General features: G+C 37.7%; 1 protein-coding gene across 2 annotated transcripts in view; it reads right to left on the reverse strand.

Moving 5' to 3' along the window:
* The window catches only part of NPEPPS (aminopeptidase puromycin sensitive), a 104,048-nt gene extending 80,550 nt beyond the window's left edge, over positions 1 to 23,498 (reverse strand). The window contains exons 1-3 of one of the 2 annotated variants that reach the window (XM_027519814.1): positions 23,010 to 23,403; positions 15,230 to 15,314; positions 12,911 to 13,043 (exon numbers count right to left, since the gene is read on the reverse strand). Coding sequence is in view for 1 of the 2 variants with exons in the window: in XM_027519813.1 (XP_027375614.1) it covers positions 15,230 to 15,314; positions 23,010 to 23,270 (346 nt within the window). In the remaining variant the exon portion in view is untranslated. Of the gene's footprint in view, positions 1 to 12,910; positions 13,044 to 15,229; positions 15,315 to 23,009 lie in introns of both variants that reach the window. The other variant, XM_027519813.1, reaches the window with a different exon arrangement.
* Between the last annotated feature and the right edge of the window lie 257 nt (positions 23,499 to 23,755).

Consider the following 23,755-nt stretch of genomic DNA (forward strand, 5'->3'; position numbering starts at 1 on the left):
ATCTGAATTTTGCAGTAAGTATACAGTACTAAGTAAGCCTGCTTTTCCCCTCTCCAGACTTTGTACTCCAAGGCCAAATTTGCCTGTAATTCCAGGTAGCTCTTGACTTTCTATTTTTGCATTCTAGTCCCCTATGATGAAAAGGACATTTTTTTGGTGTTCACTCTAGAAGGTTCTGTAGGTCTTCATAGAACAGTTCAATTTCAGCTTTTCAGCATTAGTGGTTGGGACATAGACTTGGATTACTGTGATATTGAATGGTTTGCCTTGGAAACAAACTGAGATAATGCTGTCATTTTTGAGAATGCACCCGAGTACTGCATTTCAGACTCTTTTGTTGACTATGAGGGCTACTCCATTTCTTCTAAGGCATTTTTGCCCACAGTAGTAGATACAATGGTCATCTGAATTAAAATAATCCATTTCCATTCATTTTAGTTCACTGATTCCTAAAATATAGATTAGTGCAATCCCTCTCAAATGCCCAACAGCATTTTTTACAGAAACTTAAAAACCCACCCCAAAATTCATACAGAATCTCGAAGAACCCTAGAGAGCCAAAACAATCTTGAAAAAAGAACAAATTTGGAAGTCTCACATTTCCTGATAATAAAGCTACAAGTCTGACTCTTTGTGACCCCCACAAACTGCAGCCTGCCAGGCTTCTCTGTCCATGGAATTCTCCAGGCAAGAATACTGGAGTGGATTGCCATTCCCTTCTCCAGAGGATCTTCCTGAGGCAGGGATCAAACCCTGGTCTCCTGCATCACAGGCAGATTCTTTACCATTTGAGCTACAAGGAAGTCCCTAATAAAGCTAGTGTTAATGCCAAAAAGTGTGGTACTGGCATTAAGACAGACATACAGACCAACGGAATAGAATGAAGAGCCCAGAAATAAAGTCTTCGACGTGCGGAAACAATTTTCAACAAGAGTGCTGAGACCATTCATTCATTCAATGGGGAAAGTTCAGTTCAGTTGCTCAGTCATGTCTGACTCTTTGCAGCCCCATGAACCACAGCACGCCAGGCCTCCCTGTCCATCACCAACTCCTGGAGTCCACCCAAACCCATGTCCATTGTGTCGGTGATGCCATCCAACCAACTCATCCTCTGTTGTCCCCTTCTCCTCCTGCCCTCAATCTTTCCCAGCATCAGGGTCTTTTCAAGTGAGTCAGTTCTTCGCATCAGGTGGCCAAAGTATTGAAGTTTCAGCTTCAACATCCGTCCTTCCAATGAACACCCAGGACTGGTCTCCTTTAGGATGGACTGGTTGGACCTCGGGGCAGTCTTCAAAAAATAGTATTTGGGAAACCAGATATCCATATGCAAAAGAACGAAGTTAGATCCTTTATACCATATACAAAAATGAATCAAAATGTGGGAATTAATGCTATAAAATGGACCTAAATGTGGAACTAACACTATAAAACTCTTAGAAGAAAATAAAAGAGAAAAGTTTCATGACATTGGATTTGGCAATAATTCCAAAAGCACAGGCAGCAAAAGGAAAAATAGACAAATTAGATATCATCAAAATTTAATGTATATTCTTCATGAATGGTAAACTTTTGTGCATCAAAGGACACAGAGAATTCCAGTGGTTAGGACTGCTGAAAGCCAGGTTCAATCCCTGGTCAGGGAACTAAGATCCCAAAAGCCATGCAGTGGGGCCAAACAAACAACAAAAATACACAATCAACCAAGTGAAAAGCCAACCTACAGAATGAAAGAAAGTATCTGCATAATATATCTGACAAGGGGTTAATATTCAGAGTATATGAAGAACTCCTACACTCTACAACAAACAAACAATCCAATTCAAAATGGCAAAGAACTTAAACAGACATTTCTCCAAGATACACAATTGGCCAATAAGTGAATGAAAAGATACTTAGTATGACTAATCATTAAGGGAATACAAGTCAAAACCACAATGAGTTACCACTTCAGACCTATTAGGATGGTTATTACCAAAAAAAGAAAATAATACATGCTAGCAAGGGTATGGAGTAATTGGAACCCTTGTATACTATCAGTGGGAATGAAAAATGGTACAGCCTGTACAGAAAACAGTATGGTAAAAAAAGTAAAAATAGAATCAGCGTATGATCAAGCCATTCATTTTGGAGTATATATCCAAAAGAATTAAAACAGAGTCTGAAAGAGATATTTATACACTTATGTTCATTTCAGCATTATACACAATAGGTAAAAGTTGGAGACAAACCAAGTGTCTATTGATAAAGTATACAAACTACATTTCCTTTAAAACGAAACACGCCGCAACATGGATGAACCTTAGAGACGTTACTGAAGTTAAGTTGGTCATGAAATGACAAATGCTGGAAGATTCCACTTATATAAAGTACCTAGAGTAGTCAAATTCATAGACAGAAAGTATAATCGTAGTTGCCAGAGGCTGAGGGATAGGGGAAATGGGTGTTATTATTCAATGTGCACTGAGTTTTGGTTTTGCAAGACAGAATCGTGGAGATGGATAGTAGGAATGATTGTTCTACAAGGTAAACATGTACCAATGAACTCTACGTTTATAAATGGTTAAGACGATAAATTTTGTTTTGTGAATTTTACCACAATTTTTTAAAAAAGATGACCTAGCTGTATTCTGTCTGCAGAAGAAAAGAAAATTCCTCTCTAGAACAAGTTAAAATCTGCTGAGAGAAACTAAGGAAGATCTAAATAAAGGGAGAAATGTATGTTCTTCATGAATGGTAAACCTCAATATTGCTCTCCCCAATGGAGTCAATGCAATTCCTATAACAACATCATTAGGCTTTTCTATAGAAATTGACAAGCAGATTTTAAAATGAAAATTAAAGGGACCAAAATAATTTTAAAAAGAACAAGTATGGAGCCCTCACACTACCTGATTTCAAGACTCAAAATACAACAGAAAGAGTCTAGAAATTCAAGGGGGAACAAATAACCTCTATAATAAATATTGCTAAAAAAAAGTAGACACCCATATACCAATAACTAATCAATTAATTAAAAATAGAACCTTTACCCTTATCTCATTACGTAAACAAAATTTTTAACTCAAAATGGATCAAAATATCTAAATGTAAAAGTTAAAGTTATAAAACTTCTAGAAGATAATCATAATGTCCTTGAATTCTGCAACATCTTAAGTAAGTCATTAAAAAAGCCATACACTGTAAAAGAAAAATTCAACAAACTGGAATCCATTGAAATTTAAAACTTATGCTCTTCAAAAAATAAAAAGGCAAATCACAGAACTTTCCTGGTGGAGCGGTGGATAAGAATCCTCCTGCCGATGAAGGGGACATGGGTTCAATCCCTGGTCCGGGAAGATTTCACATGCCGTAGAGCAACTAAGCCACAACTTCTGAAACCTGCACGCTCTAGGGTCTGCAAGCCACAACTAATGAGCCCCTGTGCTGCAACTACTGAAGCCCATGAGCCTAGAGGTTGTGCTCTGCAACAAGAGAAGCCACCACAATGAGAGACCCGTGCACCACAGCTAGAGAGTAGTCCCTGATCTCTGCAACCAGATACAGCTACACATAGCAACAAAGACCTAGTGCAGCCATAAATAAATAAATTAATTTTTTTTTAAAAAAAAGGCAAGCCACAGACTGGGAGAGTATGCAAAACATATATCCACCAAAGACTTAAACATGGAATATATGAAAACTCTTAAAATTCACTTAGAAGATAAACAACTTCCTCCAGTTGGCAAAAGGTATGAACAGACACTTCATCAAGGGAAGATAATACAAATGGCAAATAAGGACTTTACATCAATAGCCATTAGGGAAATATTAATTAAAACCACAATAAGACACTACTACACAACCACTGGAATAGCTAAAATTGAAAAGATGAAATATAACAAATGTTAGTAAGGATATGGAGCAACTGGAACTCTCACACAGTTGATGGGAATATAAAATGGTACAGAGATTTTAGAAAACTGGCAGTTTCTTTTAAAATTCTCCATTTACCATATGATGCAGCCATTTTATTTACAGGTATTTACCCAAGAGCAATGAAAGCATATGTCCACAAACGGCACAGATTGCTTTTACATCTTAAAAATAACAACCTTTTATGTTGGAAATAAAATCACCAAGAGGATTTCTGATATCTGGTCACACATGTAAACATCTTAGAAGCTGACATCCCATCCTAAGACCACAAGTAAAAAGCTGGGAACTGGAGATCACCAATTCTCCTCAGATCCACCAGAGAAGTGAGGACAAATAGTAAACCACTGCTGAAAAATTGGAGACAGGCAGAAAATCACAACTTATCAGTGCAGAAACCCAAAAGAAGAAATCACCTCTGGCAACCAGTGCTGGGGGAGGAAAACCTGAACTGTAACTGAGGAAGTGCTGGAAGCTCAGTGTGAAAAGGTTTGAGAGTTTAAAATTCCAGGAAGACCTCGTCATAGGGGGACCTTCACGCTTTTGTGAGTCTTACCTCTAGGAGCTATACAAGGTCCTAAAAGTGAATATCAGGGAAAAATCCCCTCAAGCTTTTGGCAAGGGGAGGGGAAAAGAAACCATTCTGAAATATGCTGGCATACTCTGGTTCTTCTTAACAAAACCTGCTCTCAGGAGAAACTGTTTTATCCAGAACTTAACCTGCTAGGGTTTTATCAGAGCCTAACCTAAGGGAAATGCCTAACTCCAGCCCTTCCAGTCATCCTGTCCCACCTAAGGGGGTAAGAAAACTTGAGAAGCACCAGTGAAGCTCTGCCCGGGAGTACTAGCTCACCAAAAGAGTAAGATTTAATCATAGGACTAAAGAATGTTTCTCCTCTGCTCTTACCTCATCACTGCATTATTAAAGGTCTATTTATCACAGTTCCTTTTACCCAGGACGTCATGTCTACCTTTCAACAAAAAATTGCAAGGGATACTAAAAGGCAGAAAACACTATTTAAAGAGACTGAACAAGAATCAAAACCAGAATCAGATATGGGAGGATATGGCACAAATGTTAGAATTATCAGATCAGTAACCTTTCTAAAAACTGAAGCTCCAACACTTTGACTACCTGATGCAAAGAGCCTGCTCACTGAAAAAGACCCTGACGCTGGGAAAGATTGAATGCAGGAGGAGAAGAGGGCGACAAAGGATGAGATGGTTGGAAGATATCACCGACTCAATGGACACGAATTTGAACAAACTCTGGGAGAGAGTAAAGGACAGGGAAGCCTGTTATGCTGCAGTCCAGGGGGTTGCAAGGAGTCGAACACAACTTAGCAACTGAACAACAACAATAACATCTAATGATGGATAACACAAGCAGGGAGATGGAAGTTCTAAAGAAATAGAAATGCTAGAGATCAAAAACACTAACAGAAATAATGTCTTTGGTGGGCTCACAATTAGACACAGCTGAGAAAGGAATCTCTGAGCTTGAGGATATGACACTAGAAACTTCCAAAACTGAGAAGACAAAAAATAAGAAAAAAGCAAAAACAAAACAGAACAAAATATCCAAGAACTGTGAAAAAAGTACAAAAGGCATTGCTGCTGCTGCTAAGTCGCTTCAGTCGTGTTAGACTCTGTGCGACTCCATAGACGGCAGCCAACCAGGCTCCCCCGTCCCTGGGATTCTCCAGGCAAGAACACTGGAGTGGGTTGCCATTTCCTTCTCCAATGCATGAAACTGAAAAGTCAAAATGAAGTCGCTCAGTCGTGTCCGACTCTTTGTGATCCCATGGGCCACAGCCTACCAGGCTCCTCCATCCATGGGATTTTCTAGGCAAGAGTACTGGAGTGGGGTGCCATTGACAAAAGGCATTAAGTACATACAAAAGGAATACCAGAAAGACAAGAAGAAACAGAAGCAGGGGCTTCCCTGGTGGTCCAATGGTTAAGAATCTACCTTCCAATGCAGGAGACATGGGTTTGAGCCCTGGTTGGAAAAGGGGCAACTAAGCTCGAGCACCACAACAAAGAGCCCTTATGCTGTAAGGAAAGATCCTGTGTGCTACAACTAAGACCTGATGCAGCCAAATAAATAAGTATTTTTTAAAAAAGAAAGAAACAGTATTTACAGCAATAAAGAGTAATAATTTCTCTAAATTAATGTCAGAAACCAAACCACAGATCCAGGAAACAGAAAAGATAGAGAGAATAATGGGGAGGTGGCAGGGGGTGGAAAGAAGAGGGGGGAAAAAAAAAACCAACTACACTTAGCCATATCAGAGTCAAAATTTAGAAAATAAAAGCTAGAGAAAAAAAAAATCTTAAAAGATGCTAGAGGGAAAAAATACCTTAAGTATAGAGAACCAAAGATAAGAATTACATTCGACTTCTCAGAAATTATACTAGCAAGAAAAGAATAGAATGAAGTATTTAAAGTGTTGAGAAAGAAAAACTACTAACCTAAAATCCTGTACCTTTCAAAATCGTCCTTCAAACTGTAGGAAAATCTTTTCAATCTTTTCGTGAATCTAAACTGCTCTTAAAAAAAAAGTCTTTTTAAGTGAAAAGAAATAGACTTTTTCAAACAAAAATTGAGGGAATCTGTTGCCAGTACACGTACTTTCCAAGAAATGTTAAAAGTTCTTTAAAGAGAAGGAGAATTATGTAAGCCAAAAACTCAGATTTACGTAAGAAAGGAAGAGCATCAAAGAATGAATAAATAAGAGTAAAATAAAAATGTTTCTCTTATTCCTAATTCATCTAAAAGATAATCATTTGTTCAAAATACTAATAGCAGCAATGTATTTGACTATGTTGGCTTCTGTGTGGAAGCGTATGCGTAAGTGAAATGAATGACATCAATGATACAAGGAATGGGAAAGAAGAATTAGGAGTATATTATTATAAGGTACTCACATTACCTGTGAAATATTATCTTTTTATTTGAAAGTGGACTAGATTAGAAGTAAATGTGTACTGCAAACTCTAAGGCAATCACTAAAAAAATTTTTTTAAGTATAACTGATATGCTAAAAAAAGGAGAGAAAGTGGCATCATACAAAATGTTCAATTCAAACCATAAAAAAGGCAGGACTTCTGTAGTGGTCAATGGTTAAGAATCCACCGGCCAGTGCAAGGGACATGGGCTTGATCCATTTTCTACAATCTCTTACAGAAGACAGAGGCAGAGGGAATATTTCCAAACTCATTCTATGAGACTAGTCATTACCTCACTATCAAAACCAGACAAAGACATTACAAGAATATTATAGACCAATATCTCTTAGAGACACAGATGCAAAAATTCTCAACAAAATATTAGTGAATAAAATCCAACAATGTATATGTATATGTATGGCTGTATCCTTTCACTGTTCACCTGAAACTACCATTATATTGTTAATCAGCTATACTCCAATACTAAATAAAAAGTTTAAATTTGAAAAAAAAAATTATAAAAATAATTATGTACCATGACCAAGTGGAATTTAACCTAGTATGCAAGGCTGTTTCAATGTTTAAAAATCAATTAATGTACTCCATCACAGTTAGGCTAAAGAAAAACCACATAACCAAATGAATAGATGCACAAAAAACATTTGACAAAATACAACGCTCTTTCATAATAAAAACAATCAACAAACTAGAAATGAAGATGAACATCTTTAACTTGATAAGGAATATCTACAAACACCATACAGCTAACATACTTAATGAGAAACTCTGAGTTTTCCAGCTAAGATGAAGAACGAGCAAGGATGGCTCCTCTCACCTCTGCTTTTCAAAATCATACTGGAAGTTCTAGCTAATACAATTAAGACAAGAAAAGGAAAAAGTATACATACTGGAAAGGTAGAAATAAAATTATCTTTGTTCACAAATTATATGGTCATATAGAAAATTCAAAGGAATCAACAAAAAACACTTGCAACTAATAAGCCATTAAAGCAAGGATGCAGGATACAAGGTTAACACACTAAAGTCAACTGCTTTCCCATATACCAGCAATGAATAAGTAGTATCTGAAATTTTTAAAAAAGTATAATTTACATTATCACCCCACAAAATGAAATACTTAGGTATAAATCTAACAAACTATGTATAAGATTCATACAAAGAAAACTACAAAACTCTGATGAAAGACACTAAAGGAGTAAAAGAAGAAAAAGATATTCCATGTTCATGGATAAGAAGACCCAATATTGTCAAGCTATCTGTTCTTCCCAACCTGAACTACAGACTCAATACCAATTCCAATCAAAATCCTAGAAAGTTATTTTGTGGATATTTTTAAATTGACTCTAGAGTTTATATGGAGAAGCAAACAATCTAGAATGTCCAACTCAATACAGAAGGAGAAGAACAAAGTCAGAGGACTGACACTACCCAACTTCATTCAAGACTTAAAAATAATAAAGATGATGTGGCATTGGAGAAGTAAGAGAAAAACAGATAAATGAAAAAGAACAGACAGCCTAGAAACAGACCCACATAAATACAGTCAACTGATCTTGAAAGGGGAGCAAAAGTAATACAATGGATGTATCTTTTCAATATATGGTGTTGGAAACTGAACACCCAAATGCAAAAATAATAATAATCCAGGCAGATCTTACCTGTTTTACAAAAATTTACTCAAAATAGATTACAGTCCTAAGAAAACTCTTAAAGAGATGGGAATGCCAGACCACCTTACCTACCTCCTGAGAAACCTGTATGCAGGTCAAGAAGCAACAGCTAGAACCAGAAATGGAACAACAGACTGGTTCCAAATTGGGAAAGGAGTACGTCAAGGCTGTGTATTGTCACCCTGCTTATTTAACTTATATGCAGAGTTCATAACGCGAAATGCCGGGCTGGATGAAGCACAAGCTGGAATCAAGATTGCTGGGAGAAATATCAGTAACCTCAGATATGCAGATGACACCACCCTTATGGCAGAAAGCAAAGAGGAACTAAAGAGTTTCTTGATGAAGGTGAAAGAGGAGAGTGAAAAAAGCTGGCTTATAACTCAACACTCAAAAAACTAAGATCATAGCATCCGGTCCCATCACTACATGGCAAATAGAAGGGACAACAATGGAAAAAGTGACAGACTTTATTTTCTTGGGCTTCAAAATCATTGCAGATGATGACTGCAGCCATGAAATTAAAAGATGCTTGCTCCTTGGAAGAAAAGATATGACAAACCTAGACAATGTATTAAAAAGCAGAGATATTACTTTGCCGACAAAATCCGTCTAGTCAAAGCTATGGTTTTTCCAGTAGTTATGTATGGATGTGAGTGTGGGACCATAAAGAAGGCTGAACACTGAAGAATCGATGCTTTTGAACTGTGGTGTAATCCTAAAGGAAATGAGTCCTAAATATTCATTAGAAGGACTGATGCTGAAGCTGAAGTTCCAATACTTTGGCCACTTGATGAGAAAAGCTGACTCATTAGAAAAGACCCTGATACTGGGAAAGACTGAAGGCAGGAGCAGAAAGGAAGGACAGATGACGAGATGGTTGGATGGCATCCCTGACTCAATGGACATGAGTTTGAGCAAGCTCCAGATGGTGAAGGACAGGGAAGCCTGGCGTGCTGCAGTCCATGGAGTAGCAAAGAGCTGGACATAACTGAGGGAGGGACTGATCAATGACCAAAGTGTAAAATACAAAGCTATAAAATTCTTGGAAGATAACATACAAGAAAATTTAATTGACCTTGGGTATGGTGAAGACATTTCACATACAACACCACCAAAGACACAATCCATGAAAGAAGTAAATAACCTGGACTTCATTAAAATTAAAAGCTTCAGGAACTTTCCTGGTGGTCCAGTGGTTAAGAATCTCCCTTCCAATGTACGGGACACGGGTCTGATCCTCAGTCCAGGAACTAAGATCCCACGTGCTGCAGGGCAACTAAGCCTGTGCACCGCAACTACAGAGCCTGCACTCTAGAGCCTGTGCACCACAAACCAGCTAGAGAAGCCTGCATGCTGCAACAAAGAACGTGTGCACCACAAATAAGACCCTATGGAGTCAAATAAATGTACAAACAATCCTTAAAACTCAACAATAAGAAAAAGAACAATCCAGCTAATATTGTTCTATTGTTCTTTTTCCAACTAATATTGTGCCAGGCTTTCCAGGTGGCTCAGTAGTAAAGAATCCGCCTGCCAATGCAGGAGACGGAAGAGACACAGAATTCGATCCCTGGGTTGGAAAGATCGCCTGGAAAAGGAAATGGCAACCCACTCCAGTGTTCTTGCCTGGAAAATTCCATGGACAGAGGAGCCTGGCAGGCTATAGTCCATGGGGTTGCAAAGAGTCAGACAAGACTGAGCACGCATGAATGCAACTAATGTTGTGCAAAAGACCTGAACATACCCACCAAAGAAGATATTTTGATGGCAAGAAATCATTACGGTCCTGTAAATTAAAATAATGCCACACCACTACACATCTATAGAATAGCTAAAATCCAAAACACAACAACAAATGCTGGGGAGTATGAGGAGCAACAGGAACTCTAATTTATTGCTGGTTGGAATCCAAAATGATAAGAGTCCTTTGGAGGACATTTTGGCAATTTCTGACAAAACTAAACACACTCTTATCATAGGATCCAGCAATCATGCTCCTTTGTATCTAGTGAAAGGAGTTCAAATCTTATGTCCTCTACAGAAAGAACCCTTATTCATAACTGTCAAAACTTGGAAGCAACCAAGAAGACCTTCAGCAGGTGAATGGATAAATAAACTTATGTAGAGACAAGGGAACAGTACTCAGAGATAAAAAGAAAGGCGCTACCAAACAATGAAAAGACATGGAAAAATGCTTATTACTATATGAAAAAAGCCAACCTGAAAAGGCAACATACTGTGTGACTCCAACTAATGACAAACTGGCAAAGACAAAACTATGGCAAAAAGATTAGTGGTTGCCAGGGAGAAAGATAAGTAAATAGGCAGAGCACAGGAAGATTTTTAGAGTAGTGAAAAGATTCTGTACAATACTATAATGGCAGTGGCAGATACACGTCATTACATATTTGTCAAAACCCATGGAATGTGTAACAGCAAGAGTGAACTCTAAACTATGGACTTTAGGTGAGAATGACATCAATGTAGGCTCATTTACTGTAACAAATGTACCACTCTGGTTTGGGATGTTGATAGTGGGAGAGGCTGTACGTATGGGTACGAGAGAAATCTCTGTACTTCCTCATCAATTTTGCACTAAATTTAAAACTCTAAAAACTAAAGCTTTTTAATTTAAAAAATAAAATCAACATTTAATTCTGAAAACAAGCTGCCCTGATAGTTACCAGAGAACCAGGAAAATATTTGGTTCCTTAATGTAGCCTGGACACTATGGCAAGCTTATGCAATAATTTATCTATTCTTCAGAACAGTAACAGCACATAATAGACTTTATGTTCAAAATTTCCAAAACTTGGGAGCTCCCTGGCTATCCAGTGGCTAGGGTTTGGCACTTTCACTGCCACGAGCCCAGGTTCAATCCTGGTTTGGAAAATAAGATCCCATAAGTAGAGTGGTGCAGTCCAGAAAAAACAATAGCAAATAAACAAGTGGTGGTGGTTTAGTCGCTAAGTCAGGTCCGACTCTTGTGACCCCATGGACAGTCTCCTCTGCCCATGGGATTCTCCAGGCAAGAATACTGGAATAGGTTGTCATTTCCTTCTCCAGGGGATCTTCCCAACCCAGGAACTGAACCCAGGCCTCCTGCACTGCAGGCAGATTCTTTACCAACTGAGCTATAACTGAAGTCCCCAAATAAAAAAAAGACAAAATAAAAACAAGTTCTCAAAAATAATGCCATTTTAGTGTTCAAAAACTCTAAAAGCTACCTAAAAAAAGATGTTATGTTACATTTTGAATTTTTAAAAAATACATACCATGGAACTCATATCGCAAACTAAAACTATTTGCTTAACATATTTAATAGTAATAGCATATTATACATAATTTGTAACAGTTTCAATTAAGAACCAAGAAGAATCTAATAAGGGATTTTCCTCTTTTAATGATACATCTATGCTCAAGTCTTATCTTCATGTCCAAGTGATAAAGAATATGCACAACACACCAGAGTTCCCTGAAATCCCTCTTCAGAGGTTGCAAAATCAACAGCATTCTGACCCACAAAAATGTTCTGTTTGGCCAGAAAAGTTGTTTAAAATGTTAATATATTTATGTGAGATACAGACTCTTCGGTTCAGCCTCTGCCCCGATTTCTTATCTTCCTACATCCAGCCCAATTCATTCAAGTTTGTTGAATGAATTGGTTTTAGGCCCTACCCTATATTGTGATTAGTATAACTAAAGTTATATTCAGATTTCTTTAAAAATTTTCATATGAATAGTGGTATCATATTTTAGTACATTTGTACTGGAAAAGGTACCTTCCCTTCTTTCACTCTTCCCGATTTGAGAGCTAGCACTTAATTAGTCACATATGTATTTTCAGAACAATGCCATAAACAATTCTATCACAAAGAGAAAGTGGTATATTAATGTTTTTACTAACCCACACATAATTGTATGGAAGAATAAAGGTTACTAATAATTGTATAAAAGCTTATAATCAAATGCGAGGAACCTTCTTGTTTTTGAATAGTTTTACTCAAAATTAATATTTGGCAATATTTCTGTTTGTTTTATCCTTTCATGAAATACACGTGCACATATGCGTCATACTGAAATACACAATTCTACTTCAAGAATAAATGTGTTAAAATTTACATGCTTTATATGGCTAAACCAAAGTGATGCTGGTGGATCTGAAACTATATAATAGAACTTTGCGTGATATGTAACCAACGGAAAAGCTTTTTCTTACATAGCTAATTCTACAAACACATACCTGACAGAGTATACTAAGGGAAAAGTTGGTACAAAACTTTCAAGTGATCATTCTCTATGTGATTATGCCCAAGCATCAACTATTAATGATAAATTAAAAGACTATTTACCTGTCAGGACCTGAGTTCAGGCACTCAAAAGTTTCGTATTTCTCTTGCAGAAGCTGATGACAATACTAATCCCTGCACTGTGTAGGGAGGTGCATTCCTTGCACTGGCTTAAGTGCTAATGATTTCACCAACCCTTGAAGTGCAGAACAGTAAAAAAACAGTTTTCAGCCGTTTTTCTTACTGATTTCTCATTTTAAAAATTACAAAGTAAGATTTCAAATAGGTTTTAAAATAAATTATTTCTGTTTAAAAGGCAGTGCCTTAGTTTAAAAAGACATGCCAATAGATCTATCTGGATTACTGCACATATCACAAGATGGCCTTTTTCATCAATTAAAAATTTACACACAGAAGCAACAATTTCATGCCTTCAAATAATTTTCTGATTTTACCTTAAAGCACCAAGATTTTGGCTACAGATACGTAAAGCCGTCTTCCAGAAGGCAATCATAAATATTAATAGGTACTGGATAAGATTAGCTGGGTTAAAAAATCCTATCTCTCCTATTGACTCATTTATTACCCTGCCACCGGCTTACAGCCCTGGAAGAAGCTGATAGTCAAGTTCATAACTACTAGTTTCTAAAGAAACAGTGCTATAGTCTCCCAATAAGATAAAAATCAAGAAATACTTCCATATCTAAGGGCAAAATTAAGCTTTGTATATATCTGGAAGGCCAAATCTGTTTCTGTCTCCTTAAAGTATCAAATTAATGTAACTTCCTATTCTGTTATACTCTAAAATTAAGTGGGTTTACACATGACTACTGCTATGAGTTGAGAAATGTACCTTAGCTAGTTCTGAAGAAAATATTTTATGTATCTAAAAACATTTAATGTTTTATATGAATCTCTCTCCAAATCCTATTGCCTATCAATTTTCCTTAAGAATACTAACACTGCTTCCTTAAGATTCAGATCTTTATGCACTTGGCACATTGAGTTACACATATTCAAACATTTAAATTCTCTGAATTCTTTTCCTGCCACTTTAGTAGAGGAGGATAAAAACAAACCTGAGCTGAAACTAGGCCAACTGGAGGATACACATTTATGTTGCTAGTTCTATCTAGCTAAACTTAACAACATTTTGAAACCCTGCATTGAATTTAAACGCTCTCTACCTACAACAAAGAAAGCTTGCCTTGATATGCTTACCTAAGGTGCTTCCATTTTTCCTCCGTTAAAGAAATTAAATAATCTCTTTCATTTACCAAAGATTTTTTTTTAAGTTGGCACTCAAACAAAGTCCATTTGAAGGATCTGTTCCTCTAACTTAAAATGGCAGCAGTTGACCTCATTTACAATCAACTGAACTTAAGTACTTCTTGGCAATAATATGCTCAACTGATACGTATCTTATCTTTCTATAGACAAGATAATTTAAGAAAAATTGAGGAGACACATATAGCCAGGCCTTAAAATGTTACTTGTATGCTTATTTTCAGTATACTATGAAAAAGGGAAATAGCAATACAGAATGTAAATCAAAAGGTCAAATTTCTAACAATGTATAACGAAAGAGAAGATTTTCTAAGAGGCAAAGTCTGAGTAGCAAAGACTAACCAATAAGCCATTTTAACAGGGAATGTCAAGTCAAAAGTAAAGCGCAATCCAGATCCAAAACTGATATACTTGTGAGTTCATGACAAACTTGGTAACTTTTTCAAAAGCAGTTTATGTGGAATAAGAATTCAGGCAGAAATGGATTATTCAGTTTAATTCTTATTGTAATTACAAGATCTAAAATATTTCTTTGTTAAAGATGCTGAGTTCCCACACATTCTATGCTATGTTTCTTTTCAACATTTTCTTCCTCTATAACTAACTCCATCATTTAGTTTCTAACCTTCACATTAGATCTCATAAAGCAAATATTTTCTCCCAATTATGAGTAACACTATCTCAATTTTAATCTATTAAGAGAATTAAAAAAAACACTTTAAGAAACTCACGTATAAACTAGTCTGCTCGAGAAACTTTTCATTTTCAAAGTATTTAATTTTTCAAAATAACTCTTCAGATCTAGGTGAATGGTATTATATTTATTTTACACTCATGAAAATGTGATCTGCCTAGGGTCACAAAATAACTTAATGTTTGAAGTAGAAATAAAATTGTGACATTTTCTTTATTTCATATTATTCAAATATCTCCTATAACCATCTAAAGAATTTTCCTATTTTGAAGATAACAAACATTGATATCTTAATCTGAAGTGTATGTATTAAACACACACACACACACCAAAGCACACACAAAAGTACATATTATACACAAACATGGAGACAGCAAACTAAAAAGGAAAACAGCGCTTACCTTCATCTCCTTCTGGTACATATGAAGCTGTAATAATGTCAATATCAGCACAATTCATCACAATCTGATTGGTTGCCTGCCTCACCTAAGATGGCAAAAAAAAAAAGTCAGCAGTGTCAGAAATAGCCTAGATTATTAATATGTACATCTTCATCTTGGCCTAATATATGTCATAGGCAATTTTTTAAAAAATCCAGACATGACTAAAACCTAAACTAAGTATTTATGCAACAATGGTAGAAATAAATGACTAGTTCTAAATATCCAAAGCAATTCACATTTTTGTGGTAATATTCAAAGCAATAACAAATACTTAGGTATTTCACAGAATTCAAGTATCTGACCAACGAGCTAAATAAAAGCCTTTTTTCCCCCCACTTAAACCTTGATTTAAAACAACTTAAATTTTTTAATTTCAAAAAAATTTTAATTAGGAAACCTTTCTTACATGTTGCAAATAATTATGTATCTCAACCTGCATATCATACCCATCATGAGTGTACGCTCTTTTTGTAAAAATAGAGGAAGAAATCTGGTATCGTAAACTATGTCAAAACTTCATAAAACACTCTTTAAATTTTTTATTTTCCCAAAGAAACATCTTGAATGTAACAGACACTAATGACTCACCACCAAGATTAAATAAACTTTTACAGCTTTGTCTTATTTGACTTAGATCCAAAAAAGTAAAATATAGGTACAAAGAATGCCCCTTCCTCTCTTCCTCATTCCTTAGAGATAACCACTATCCTAAGCTAATGTATATCTTTCTCATATATGTTTAGTACTTTTGTTAGTTATATAAAGAACAGCAATGTTTTTAATCTTATACAAATGATATCAAAGTGTGTATAACCTTTGCACTTATTCCATTGTTATTTAAACGAGAATTTTTCTGATCGCTAGTAACATTAGTTATCTCTTTTGTTTCTTCTTTCTCTCTCTCTCTCTCCCCAACTTCTACAACCACCCCCCCACCTCCCTTCTTCCCTCCCTCCCTCTCTCATTTTCTTTCTTTTTTGGCCCTTAAGTTTTTCCTCTGCAACTTATTCATAACCCCTGCTCATTTTCCAATTTGGTTGTAACCTTGTTTTTATATAATTGTTCAAATTCATTTTCAGACATTTCAACAGTCTAAATCTAAAATAACAAAAACACAGATGTCCTAAATCACAAACAAATGCCCACAGAGGCCAATGAAACAGGTGAGTACAGTAGGCCAGGTGAAGGCTATGCATAAAGGAAAGCTATGTGCAAAGGAAGGAGGAAGTAATTTCCTGGAGCCAACCAATTATTGGTAAATACGGGGGAAAAAAAACAAACAATGTTGACAGATCTTTCCATTTTAAAAAGCCACAAATACAAATTTTACGTGCAATCTCCCAACTTTTAACTAATGACAATTAATTCAGATTCTTTAAAAACACTGTGTAGATCAAACAAAACCAACTGTAGCCAACAGTGCCTTGAGGTCACTGAACAGACCACAACACTAAGTAAAGAAACAGAGTAATATAAAATCTGTATGAAAAACCTACCTAAGAGTAATTATTTTATTAGGAACCAATACATACATATGATTAATATTAAATTAAAATTACCTGGCCTAAATTATAGACAGTATGTTATTAAACTTATAACAGATTGTCAAAGTCTCTAACATATAAAGAGAAACTATTTTGGCTTATAAAAAACAAAATCTTCTCATAAATCTTCCTGTTTCTAAACAAAAATACCATTCAGTGAACAGTTTTTTAATTTTGTAAGTGGTAATATTCCTTTCTTCACACTGTTTATTTTGCCAGAACACATCTAAACAACACTAAAACTTTTAGTCCCAACTGACTGTTTATAGCACTACATTTAAACAAAAAGAAAAAAACAACCTTGCCTTTTCACAAACTGACTTTAAAAAATTTTTTCAGAAACACAGGAATAAAGCATTTTCTAGCATATGCACCAAAGGGTAAAATGAATAAAAAACTTTCCAGGGTTTGAAGTTAGCATACAGAATAACAACAGTGGTTTAGTTACATGTCTTAATCTTTACCTAGGCAACTTTTATTTTCATCCATCAACATCTACAATGAATTTAATGGTAGCCAAGCAATTAATCTACCATGTCAAGATACCTGTACTACACTACATATGCCAAATGACATTTATCTCACTATTGTACCGTTTTGAGGAAAAGTGTTTGTACTTTGGAAAGGCACAGGACACAACATCCAGTTACAAGTACATTCCAATTCCTCCTGGGTTTAGAGAAAACCCACCAGTTTGTAGAAAGGACAGGGAAGCCTGGTGTGCAGCAGTCCGTGGGGTCGCAAAGAGTCAGCCACGACTGAGCAACTGAGCAACAAACACCACGACCAGTTTATACTAATGAATTAAGCTGCTTGTTGAACAGCAACTAATTTTTTTTCCAGAGTACTGCCATTTCTGGAAGGCAATACTCAAATTTCAAAAACCAGACAGTATATTCTGTCTCATATTAGAAATGCACTTTATAGACAACAGAATAATCCATAGAAAGTATTTCTTTTACCACTTAGTGCCTCACACAAGGTAATCTTTTAATAGATGTTATTATTCAGACACATGCACAGAGAACAAGACTAAATGTGCTCTACTCATAAAGATATTAATCTGAATGTCATCTAACAGCATTCACCTAATGGTTTACAAAGCACTTAATCAAAAGGATAGCAAACTTAAGAATAATGTGCTGCATTATAAAGCACATATATATTATATTGGATATCAGCATACTCTTATGTATCATCCAAGGAATGTAATTTAAAACATCCAGGACTTAAGAATGCACTCAACTATCACACTGATCTTTTTGATGCTTTACCAACAAGAGCTCTAACCTGATGATTCAGTGATTTCTCACAGGTTAACATCATCATGTTACTGAATACTGCTTGTATGTTCCACTATCAAAAATACAGGTAATAATGTAAGTCAACTATACTTCAATTAAAAAAAAAAGAACAAAACTAGTAATAAATCAAAAGAATTTCAGCATTAAGATCTTCACTTTCCAAGCTTAAAATAGAAGCAGAATGTTAAAGGTGGGCATATAAATTGTTTTGATAACAAACTTACTTTCAACCTTTCCATCTGAATAAATGGGTTATTAGTGTATTCTTTCTTTAATTCAAACTAGGGCTAGTTAAGTCTTCTTGGGGTCCCATACAGACTGTATTTCAACTAAACCAAACCACCCTAAGTAACGTTTCTACTGAAGAGACAACTTGACCACTGGTAACAATTTTGCAATGGAAGTTTCCTAAGAGCGAGAAAGGGAGCCATCTGAGACAATTTTTTTCCTGAATGAGTCTTTACCACAGTCACTCAGGAACACGCCTTACGTGTACTATTAAGACTCAAAAGGGTTTTTTCCTGATTGCTAAAACCCTGAGATTTTAGTAAAAGGAAACTTCCAGTCTGACAATTCCAAAAACCAGTCAGTCTGAAGCTTGACAAGTTTCACTTTGCCTAACAAGCAATTTCATCATTAAAATTTTGTAATAATCATTGCCTTTGTGGAACAGTACTATAATTTCTAAAGACAATAAGGAGCAAATAATTAGTAAACACAAATTGAGCCAAGTTTTCTAACAAAAGAGCCACTAAAAACAGCAAGCTGCAGAAAGTCAAACAAGTAAACATACAGAACATTACTATTTATTGTTTATATACCATAAAACTTTAAAATTATACATAGAAGTAACAGCTACCAAAAAAGATAAATTACCGCTCAGGGTGAGGGTGGGAAGAGATGGAAATGGACTTTAGTGGTATCTGTGACATATTATTTTCCAAAAAACATCTAAAGTCTAAAACAAAGGGGACAAAGCACTAACATCTGCTAAATCTAAGTGGTAGGTTACTTCTCTGTATTTAAAATATTTCTAAATTTAAAATAAAATATCAAAATGATTGCAAATGGCCAAATAAACTGAGAACTACATACTTGTATGGTGTTCAAAATGGAATCTCCAAGATCTAGAGAACTAATCTCAATTAACAACAAAACAGCTATTTGAAGGCTCAGTCCTTTGACATCGACTCACATACAGATTACAGTAAGATTTACTTTACAGTAAGAACAGTCTCATTTATGTAGCAAAGTTCAGAGACGTCTCACTGATAATTTACTATTCAAGACCACATTTATGTAGGCTGCATTGTACAATATCAATTATCAAGAACCAGGAAGTTAAAAAAAAAAAATAAAGCCTTTATGGAAACCAGAAGTGATGACACAAAGTCCATACAATAAAGCTCATACCTTTCACTCAGAAGAGAATCCATCAAACACATTTAGAAAAAAATTTTAAGCTCAAACAAGCTTGTTTATTTGGTTACTTAGAGCTATTCAGATCAAATTTAGTAAAACAGAACAGGGAAAAAATTGCACAATAGGGAGCAACAACACACAGTAAGCAGCAAGTAATAACCTGAGAATAAGAAAAACAAAAAAACTTTATAAAGAACAAATATGAAACTAATAAATTATAGTACATAGTTCTGGGTAATCTATGGTTATAAGTATCAGTGACATATTGAGAATGCTTTTCAGTATTTAGAAAACCTAGAATACGAGCAATCACAGAGTTTAAAAAGCTAAATATTTCCATAGAATCAGTAAATATTTTTTAAAGTCTGAGTGTCTCAAAGAGTAAGCTTCATTTATCTGGAAAACTCACCGCAGAATTCACTGCCAGTTGATACTGGATAAAACTTACCAAACAAAACTTTCTTATACTCGGGGGTTTCCTCAATGATACATTTCAAGAAACATAATAGAAATCTGAACAAATTCAATTCCTTATGACCAATCTTTCAAATTTACTTTAAGACCATTTAGTGATCTAGCATAATGCTGGACAAAATTGATTACTTTTATCTTTTTTAAAAGAAAAAAAAAAAAAAAAACCCTACTAAAATGACTGCATAGAAAATCTGCAAAATTTGGGCAGAAACTTCTGTAACACAGGGCTGACAATAACATCCATTTAGGTGCCAAGTTTCAGTCTGCCAAACAATCTACTGTATCTGTAACTCTCCTCAAAGTGCCAATTTAGTCATCTCCATCATGAATATTTTGTTGGCAGAGGCCAGGGATTGTTTAGTATATCCTGACTCCTATTTCTCTGGCACAGGTAAACTATTTCCATAACACAATTACTGTATAAAGCACTATACACTCATAACCAGGAACTGTCACCACTCACATAAACTTGTAATCTATTTTTAAATGAATTACCTACAAAGCAAGAGAGTCAGAATTTGAAATAGCTATGAAAGTCTATTCCTCTCACATATCCTAATGTAAAACGAGGGGAAAGGGAATGTCCCATTTTTCTAGGCCCATGATAACACATTTTCAAAACCTGCTGAACTAGACCACACACACTTATGTAAAAGACAACTACTTTTTAAATCAGTGCACACTGACTAATTCATCTTCCCCAGGAGTCCACACCCAGGCCTGGTTAAAAATCCACTAAATTTCTAACATGTAACCTGTACAAATACTCTGGGCTTATTACAAAATTTTGTAACTAAAGCAACCAAGCAACTTGCATACTTTGTGCAATGTAATTCCAAACTGTTAGGGGACTGACACAATATCAGTTATCAATTTGGCTTCCAGAGATATAATTGTGTCCATATTTTTAGACTTCCACAATCAGATACCACCTAATCCCACAGGTTAAACTTACTGCTCCAATCTATTTCAAAAACATCAATATATGCTAACAACTGTTAACTTTTTACTAATGTTAACTCCTCTTTACATTTTCAAAAGCGGCAATGTGTACAATTAAAAAGTCCATTCTTCCTTTAATAAAACCTGTTTTCTTCCTTGTATCAGAGTAACAAGTCCCTGCTAATACCTTGTACATTACCATGTGCTCCCTCAGTGTCCCGAACCAGCCTGCCATATATTTCTCATTTCTTTCAAAAAGCCAAGTAGAAAATGGGCCAAGTAGAAAATGGATAAGCATGTCACTGCTTGCTGTTCTACCCTAACACTTAAATAAAACCTTTATTAGCAATTTTTTTCTGAAAATTTTCCCTATACCTCTCAAAATCATGAACCCATTATGGGGTATACCTCTCAAAATTATGAACCTATTAGGGTATACTTCTCAAAATTATGAATCCATTATGGGGTAAAACAACTATGGAGTTAAAAAAAAATGATTTTTTCAATGTTAGCCTTTTGACATAATGCGAACTCATTCATTGCTAGGTCCTTCTTCCCGCAGGTCTGCCAAGTCACAAGACACACTACTGTTTACACTCCCTCCCATCTGCCCCCAGCCAATATATATCAAACATTCTATAGTCACTTGGCTCAAACAGTCTCCCAAATAACCCTCTCAAATCCTAATTTAGACCCAGGGTGCACTCTTTCTGATTCATATTCTCAATGGAAAATTTTTTAATCACCTGACTTTCACAGGGGTAAGTTTCGTCTTTAGATGCAGAGCCCTCATGCTTTCCTACAAGCACCCCAAATCTGACAGTATACTTTTTAATTCTACACTTTTAGACACATTTTCAACCTGAGTACTCGGCTTTCAAATACAACTGCCAACTTTCAATTCATTCCAACGCTATGCTAGTCTACATTTCTTTTATTTCATTGCTACATACACCCTGTTCTTTAAGATTGAGGCCTACTGATTTTTCCCCCTAACTGCAGTAGGAAAAGAAATGAAACAAAATATATTTATCATCATTCTTTTTCAAGGTAACAAGACATTTAAAGCTATCGTTACAACAAGATATTTAAAGGTACTAGTAAACAGTTCCCATTTTTCATCAGGAACTTCACATAATACATCACATAACACGGTATCACAAATGTCTATTGTTCCTGACCTTTGTAGGGCATCAATACTAACGATCTCCAAAATAAAACAATACTTTAGATAATCTGCGGGGGGAGGGGCGGGGGAGCATGATTCACCAAAAACTGCAATGAAGAGTAATGGAATATTTTCACCAGTGGTATACTAAAACTAATGGCTTCTTTCAGAGGAGGGTACTGCTAAGCAACCATCGCTGTAGCAATAAATCCACCTGCTTCAAAGGCTGCAAAGCCAGAAGATGGGAGGAAAAGCGGAGACGAGGGTCCTCCTTCAGCTTCTCTAGAGGTTAGGAGAGAACAAAGTCACTGCTGCACTGTCACTAGAGGGGAAGGGGGAGGGGGCGGATCATCTTAGAAACCCTGCCCCTGGGCCGGAGCAGGCGGGGAGAACTCAGCTAGGCTGCACGGGATTAACATTCCCCTTCTCACTCTCTTCCCCCTTCTAGAATCCCCTCCTCTCTTAACGCGCGGCAGCCGGAGTCCCAGATGACTGTCCCTTCCAAAGTGTCCTCCGTGGAGCGTAGGGAGAACGACGGAAAAGGCTGAGCATGGACTCCGATGACCCCTCGGGCCTCCCCAACACCCTCCAGCCTCTCCCAGACCACGACCAAGCCCAGAAGGGCCAGGGTCTGGGGGAGGCCCCACACAGGTGTGCTGGCCCCAGAGGCGCGCGGCCCGGGCCCCAGCCCAGCAGGGCAGAGCACATAGACCGGGCACCCAGCGGCCGCCCCAGAGGGGCGCGCCCGTCCCCGAGCCGGCCTCCCCAGCCCCAGGTCCGCAGCGCCCAGGCCCGCCCGCCAGGTCGGGCCCCCAGCCCAGCCCGCGGGCGCGGCCTAACTGCTTGCCCGGCAGCTCGCCCCCGGCGCCCGAGGGTCGCCGTACCTGGGCGGAGGCCTCCAGCTTGCCCTCGAAGGTGAAGTCCAGCAAGTCGGGCTTGAGGCAGAGGCTGTAGTTGATGGGGGAGACGTCGGCAGGCAGCCGCTCGAAGGGCCTCTTCTCCGGCATCGCGGCGAGGCCCAGGCTGTGGAGGCGGCGGCGGCGGCGAGAGGAGCGGCTGAGGAGGAGAAGGAGGAGGGGAGGAGGCGGAGGGCCGAGGAAGAGCAGGCGGCGAGCAAGGGAGGGGGCGGCGGCTGCCAGCCACATCCACCGAGCGCCGGCGACCGCCTGAGGAGAGCGACCGGGGGAGTCTGGGGGCGGGGGAGAGACCCAGCCCGAGCGCCAGGGGCCAGCAGGGAGGCAGTGCGGGCGGGCGGGCTGGCGGGCCGGCTGCCTACGGGGAAGGGGGCGGAGGGGAGGGAAGGGGAGGAGGGCCAGCGGGGAGGGAAAGCGGTGGCGGCGGCAGCTGCGTGCGCGGCCCCGCGGGGCGGGCGCGCCTCCGCCGATGTGCGCGCACGCGCCGAGGCAGGGGAAGGAGCGGCGAGGGCGCGGCCGGCTGGGCGGGAGGATGCGGGTTAGCGAGCGAGCCTTGGAGGCGGGAGGGGGCTGCTGGCGCTGCACCTGTCCGCGCCGCCGCGGACAGCGGACTGCTCCCGGAGCCGGAAGAAGCCCGGAAGGGTTTGAGAAGCAGAGAAAAGGTGTGAGGGCTCCCTTATCACACCCCCACGCCCCCCACATTCCCTTCACCACCC

The sequence above is a fragment of the Bos indicus x Bos taurus genome, chromosome 19 (genome assembly GCF_003369695.1).
Source record: "Bos indicus x Bos taurus breed Angus x Brahman F1 hybrid chromosome 19, Bos_hybrid_MaternalHap_v2.0, whole genome shotgun sequence".
Taxonomy (NCBI): Eukaryota; Metazoa; Chordata; class Mammalia; order Artiodactyla; family Bovidae; genus Bos; species Bos indicus x Bos taurus.